This window comes from Peromyscus maniculatus, chromosome 18 (genome assembly GCF_049852395.1).
Source record: "Peromyscus maniculatus bairdii isolate BWxNUB_F1_BW_parent chromosome 18, HU_Pman_BW_mat_3.1, whole genome shotgun sequence".
In the NCBI taxonomy this organism is placed as follows: domain Eukaryota; kingdom Metazoa; phylum Chordata; class Mammalia; order Rodentia; family Cricetidae; genus Peromyscus; species Peromyscus maniculatus.
In genome coordinates, this window is record NC_134869.1 from 25,165,727 (window position 1) to 25,172,046 (window position 6,320).

General features: G+C 55.6%; 1 protein-coding gene across 3 annotated transcripts; it reads left to right on the forward strand.

Annotated features, from left to right (window-relative positions):
* Positions 1–1,129: 1,129 nt before the first annotated feature.
* On the forward strand, positions 1,130–5,851 carry LOC143269152 (uncharacterized). Of its 3 annotated transcripts, XR_013045502.1 has the most exons (3): positions 2,915–3,101; positions 3,913–4,354; positions 4,645–5,851. XR_013045502.1 is itself a non-coding variant. In XM_076553839.1 (2 exons), the coding sequence occupies exons 1-2, from the start codon at positions 2,416–2,418 to the stop codon at positions 4,698–4,700; spliced, it is 561 nt and encodes a 186-aa protein (XP_076409954.1). In that variant the 5' UTR covers positions 1,130–2,415; the 3' UTR covers positions 4,701–5,851. The 3 variants fall into 3 exon arrangements, 1 of the variants encoding a protein (XP_076409954.1); XM_076553839.1 differs by lacking the exon at positions 3,913–4,354 and having other exon boundaries at positions 1,130–2,920; XR_013045501.1 differs by lacking the exon at positions 2,915–3,101 and having other exon boundaries at positions 3,108–4,299.
* The last annotated feature ends 469 nt before the right edge of the window (positions 5,852–6,320 follow it).

Genomic DNA, 6,320 nt, shown 5'->3' on the forward strand with positions numbered 1-6,320 from the left:
TTTTTTTTTCATTTCTCCTTTTCTAGTTAGCACCATTGGAAGCGAGATGAAGGCGGCTTCTCACTTTGCACTGAGAGTTCATCAAGATGAACCGACAAACACAAAGGTTACAGAGATGATATTGTATAGGCCATGCTAAGGTCGGGTAACCAGAAACCCAATAACAGGGATTAAGGGAAAAATCAGCACCAATAATCTTCAGATTCCCATGTTCTGCCACGAAAGGGCTCCCGTGCTGGCCTGACTATTTACTTTGCTCCACATAAAAGAAGCTTGTTCTACTTTAGAGGCCTTCATTGTCATGAAATCAGTCATTTGAATCAAAGTCCTTAGGGACATTTTCCATGCTGAGAGCACCGCTTTGAAAGGTGTTTAATTATCCTGCAGTCCTGGGAGCTACCCGGCATGCCTTAGGACTTGACAAGTTACCTTTTTACCTTTCAACCAGATGAGAAAACCCTGCAGTGTGAAAACTGGAGTATTATATCTATTTAACTCACTTCTTAGTCCATATGAAAGACCCCCGCTCCATTATGAGGATATGGGGCATTGGGCCGATGTTGTGCCCCCCCCAATAACTTGGCCTTAGAAACGCCATTCTGCAGGAATCAGAAAAACAGGAGTTCACAGCCATAGCCAGCTACCCGGCCTTGACAGAGATAGCTATGGCCAGCCTTGAGAGAGATAACTGTGGTCAGCAGCCTTGGGAGTAAGACAGTTGATATTTTATGGCGGGCCCCTGGCCTTGAGGAATAAGCAGCTGGCCTGGACAAGGCCAAATCAGCCACACACATATGACCCCAAGTTCACCCTGGCCTTCTTTGAAACAACCAATAGGGACCCTGTAACTATGCTTCTCGCTTCTGTAACCGCGCCTCTGCCCCTGGGATCCCATAAAAAGTCCCCCTTGCCCTAGGAAAGGGCGCAAGTCCTCCAAGAGACTTCGCCCCAGGTACCTGGTCTAAATAAACCCTCTTGCTTTTGCATCTGATCTGTGGTTTCGGTGTGTTCCTTGGGTTTGGGGTCTCTCCCGGAGAAAGATCTCAGCCGGGGGTCTTTCATTTGGTGGCCCGTACGGGGAGAATGAGACCCCTCCCTGGAACCACCGACCCACCATCAGGAGGTAAGCCGGCCGGCCTTGATTTATGTCATCCCTGTCCAGTCTGAGGGTTGTCTGTTTGTCTGAATGTTAAATGTTGTTTGTTTGTCTCCGCGCCTGCGTCTGATAATCTGTCTGTGTCAGTGGATCTGAAAGGGGGGACCGACGGGTCTGGACTTCGCCGCTGAACCCTAGGAGACGTCCTAGGGAAATCTGAAACCCTGGAAGGGAGTTCCACGGGAATCTGTAGTGCCTTCTGAGGCACGGTCTGAAGTGCCCTCTGAGGCACGATCTGTAGTGCCCTCTGTGGCACGGTCTGAAGACCCCTCCGGGGGCACGGTTTAAAGACCCCTCCGGGGGCACGGTTTTTCTGGTTTTGCTTTCGGTTTGGAACCGAAGCCGCGCAGCGCGTGTCAGTGTTATTTGTATTGGTCTGTCGTTTTTTGTTTTCTGTTTAACCGTTCTCCTCCTAAAAACAGCCATAGGACAGACTGTCATCACCCCCTTGAGCCTCATGCTTAAACACTGGTCAGACGTAAAGAAAGACACGAGCCAACAACAAAGGAGTCGTAATCAAGAAAAAAAAAAAAAATAGATCACTCTTTGCGAGGCCGATTGGGTTAAAATGGATGTAGGATGGCCTCGTCAGGAAACCTTTAACCTCAGTCTTATTTCACAGGTGGAGAAAAAAAGTTTTTGCTTCCAGTCCCCATGGCCACCCGGACCAGGTCCCATACATTGCCAGGTGGAGACTCCTGACAACAGAACCTCCCCCATGGGTTAAGCCGTTTCTCTTCCCCTCAGCCCCCCGGCGGCAGCAGCGCTCGCCGAATCCCGGAGCCGAGGAAGCCAGATCGGCGGATCCCTCCCACTCCCTGTTCCTCCCTAACCCCACACCAGCAAGTCTTTTCCTCTCCCCGCGGGCCGCTGCTCCGGCGCAAGCGGGCGCGCGGGCAGGCTTGCAGGCGGGTGCGGGAAAAGGAAACGCGCAGGCGGGGCTGCCGGGAAGCTAGGGCGCCGGGACGCCCCCTGCCCAGTCCCCGCAGGCCGTCAGCGGTGATGGCGGTGGTGGCGGCGGGTGCCGGAGCTCCCCGCGCCTCCTCCCGTCCGCGCGGCCGCGGCGCGGTCGCGGGGGTCCGGGACGGCGCTGGGGGGGGCTCCCCTCACTCCCCGCTCTCCCCGGCTGTCCATGTCTCCCGTGCGGGCGGAGGAGTCCGCCCCGCCGGGCCGTGGTTTTCCGCGTGGCGCCTAACAGCGGACTTGGAGCTGGTGCAGACCAGGGGAATCTGATCGCGGAGGCCCGGGGCGGCGCGGACATGGGCACCAAGCAGAGTGGCCCCGCCGCCAACGGCCGCACCCGCGCCTACTCGGGCTCGGACCTGCCCTCCGGCGGCGCGCGCGCGCGCGCGCGCGCGGCGGCCCCCGGCGCGGCTGGCCGGGACCCGGGCGGCGGAGGCCCGCGGCGGCACAGGCGGGGCCAGGGGCGGGGCCGGCGACCAGCCGGACCCGGGCGGCGGAGGCCCGCGGCGACACAGGCGGGGCCAGGGGCGGGGCCGGCGACCAGCCGGACCCGGGCGGCGGGGAGCCAGCGGCGGCGCAGGCGGCCTCGGTCCCGGCAACGCCCCACAGCCGCTCGCTCGGAGGGGCGGTGGATAGCGCGATGGGCGGCCGAGCGGCACAGTCGGCAGCGGCGGCGCAGGCGGACACGGGATGTGGCAGGGACACGCAGGCGGGGCCGGGGATGGGGTCGGCGAGGGACCGCCCCCTGGCCGGCGACCCACAGCGATGTGCCACGACCGGCTCCGGCCCAATATGGGGAAGGTGACTAGGGGGCGGCGTCACCCATGGACGCCGAGTCACCCCGCCCCGAATATTACAACCCCCCCGACAGCGCCGGAGGGACCGGCGGCTCCTGCAGCGGCCCCCAAACAGCGGAGGATGAGTTCCTGCTTCCTCCCCAATTGCCGGTCGCCTACGAGGAAGGCGGGACAAAGCAGCGAAGGTAGGGAACACCTACATCTCTGGCCAGTTGCTCTTAGCGGGTCTCCAGGGGCTCTAACCCCCTACCGATTGGGCTCAGGTTACCAGAAAGAGACGCCGGCAGCGCGTTTTTAAAAAAAGGACTTAGAGAGACACGGAGGGAGAGGAAAAACAAACAAAAAAGTCCTGGCCACTGTAATGTCTCAGGGACAGGTCAGAGAGGGAGTTAGAAAGTTAGGACGGGAGATCAAAAAAAGAACACTGCTTGACAAAGACAAAGTGCTTACTGTAAACAGAGAGGACATTGGGCTCGTGACTGATCAAAAAAAGCCTCAAGGGTCTCGGAGACCTAAGCCAAGGGTCCTCAATCTGGAAGATTGGGGAGGTCAAGGCCAGGAGACCCCCTCCCCCCGACCTAGGATAACTCTCAAGATTAGGGGGCAGCCAGTGACCTTCCTAGTGGACACCGGGGCTCAACATTCAGTCCTGACCCATACCGGAGGCCCTCTCAATGACCGCACAGCTTTGGTCCAGGGGGCCACAGGTAACAGGAGATATCGAAGGACCACCGAGAAAAAGGTTCAGCTGACATCTGGACAGGACCCAAAGGGACCCCCCTACAAGTCCTAGCCCTTTAAACTGTTCGTGGACGAGAACTCAGGCTTTGCAAAAGGAATGCTGGTACAGAGACTGGGGCCATAAAAGCCCGGTAGCTGCAGGATGGCCCGCCCCCTGTCTGCGCGGGGTAGCCACTATTGCTGTTTTGCTCAAGGATGCAGGGAAACTGACTTTGGGACAGCCATTAACTGTGTTATCCTCCCATGCGGTGAAAGCTCTGGTCCAGCAGCCCCCAGACCGAGTGATGTTCAGACCAGTTGTCTCCCTCAACCCCGCAACCCTGCTGCCTGGCTCACGGATGGGAGCAGCTTCCTCCAAGAAGGAGAACGGAGGGCCGGAGCAGCCGTCACCACCGAATCGGAGATAGTTTGGACCTCACCACTGCTACCTGGAACATCGGCCCAAAAGGCAGAGCTGATCGCGCTGACCCAGGCCCTCCGGATGGCGGAAGCCCGGAGGACCAGGAACTAACAAAGAAAATGGGGGCGAAATAAAGCCCCGAGCGACACGCTTACATCATAGATGGACAGAGGCCTTGCCTACCAAGAAAAAAAGACCGCTAACGTGGTAACCAAGAAATTCCTGGATGACATCTTTCCCAGGTATGAAATACCCCAGATATTGGGGTCAGACAATGGGCCCACCTTTGTCTCCCAGGTAAGTCAGGAGGTGGCCAGGCTACGGGGGATCGATTGGAAACTTCATTGTGCATACAGCCCCCAGAGCTCAGGACAGGTAGAACGTACAAATAAAACCATTAAGGAGACTTTAACCAAATTAACGCTTGCAACTGGCACTAGAGATTGGGTGCTCCTACTCCCCCTAGCCCTTTACCGAGCCCGGAACACTCCTGGGCCTCATGGCCTAACCCCGTTCGAGATCATGTATGGGGCTCCCCCACCAATTGTAAATTTCCTTTACTCTGATATCTCCTCTTTTGCCACTAGCCCTCCAATTGATGCAAAAGACGGTGCAAAAACCCCTGCCTGCCGGGAGCAACTGAACCGCCCGGTGATGCCTCACCCATTCAAGATTGGGGACTCTGTCTAGGTCCGACGCCATCAATCTAGGAACCTAGAGCCGAGGTTGACGGGACAGCGGCTTGGGTCCACACGTCGCATGTAAAGGCTGCCAAGGAACCCGACGAAGCTGAGGGCACCGAGACATCTAGTTCAACGCTCTCCAAACCCACTAAAGATAAAACTCACCCGGGGGTCCCCTTGATCCCCCTAATAGTCCTCCTGACATTGGGAGGGGCATCACCAGAGAGCCTGTTTCCCTGACGCTGGCCCTGTTACTAAAAAAAATTACCATGGGCGGAATAGCTGCTGGGGTAGATACAAGACTGCAGCCCTTATAGAGACCGGCCAATTCAGACAGCTCCAAGTAGCCATGCTCAACAGAAAAGATTTAAAAGATAGTTCCAAAGGTCACCATGGTTTACGACCCTTGTCTCCACCATTATGGGCCCCCTAATCGTCCTCCTGCTCATTTTATTGTTTGGGTCATACATCCTCAACAGATTGGTGCAATTCATCAAGGATAAGGTTTCTGTTGCCCAGGCTTTGATCCTAACCCAGCAATATCAGAGGCTCAGACAGTCAGAGATAGAGTTAACCCCTTATTCTCCATCCTAAAATGAAAGATTTCATTTGGTACAAAAGAAAATGGGGGAATGAAAGACCCCCGCTCCATTATGAGGATATGGGGCATTGGGCCGATGTTGTGCCCCCCCCAATAACTTGGCCTTAGAAACGCCATTCTGCAGGAATCAGAAAAACAGGAGTTCACAGCCATAGCCAGCTACCCGGCCTTGACAGAGATAGCTATGGCCAGCCTTGAGAGAGATAACTGTGGTCAGCAGCCTTGGGAGTAAGACAGTTGATATTTTATGGCGGGCCCCTGGCCTTGAGGAATAAGCAGCTGGCCTGGACAAGGCCAAATCAGCCACACACATATGACCCCAAGTTCACCCTGGCCTTCTTTGAAACAACCAATAGGGACCCTGTAACTATGCTTCTCGCTTCTGTAACCGCGCCTCTGCCCCTGGGATCCCATAAAAAGTCCCCCTTGCCCTAGGAAAGGGCGCAAGTCCTCCAAGAGACTTCGCCCCAGGTACCTGGTCTAAATAAACCCTCTTGCTTTTGCATCTGATCTGTGGTTTCGGTGTGTTCCTTGGGTTTGGGGTCTCTCCCGGAGAAAGATCTCAGCCGGGGGTCTTTCACATATATGTCTTTATTTGACATAAAGAATCATCATAGTGCATCATTATGCAGTAAAACCTCATGGTTAGAATGATGATGGGCTTCGGGAGTCAGGTGGGATCCCACCACTGTAACCTTGAAGTCACTTAACTGTCTTGGGGCTTACTTTCCTCATCCGTAAAGCAGGATACTACTCACCCGGCTGCTGAATGTGATCATCCTATGTTTCTTTCTGTAAACAATGACCATGCGCAAAGGCTTACCTGCAACAAAACAGTAATGGAGATATTGTGTTGTGTAACAGCTTCTTCCAATTCTAAAACATTCCATCCTGCAGGGGAGCTTCTACAACAGGGAAGTAAACAACCTAAAAAGTCCATAAAGAACTCCCTGAAACTGACCAGACTCACGAGGCCCCT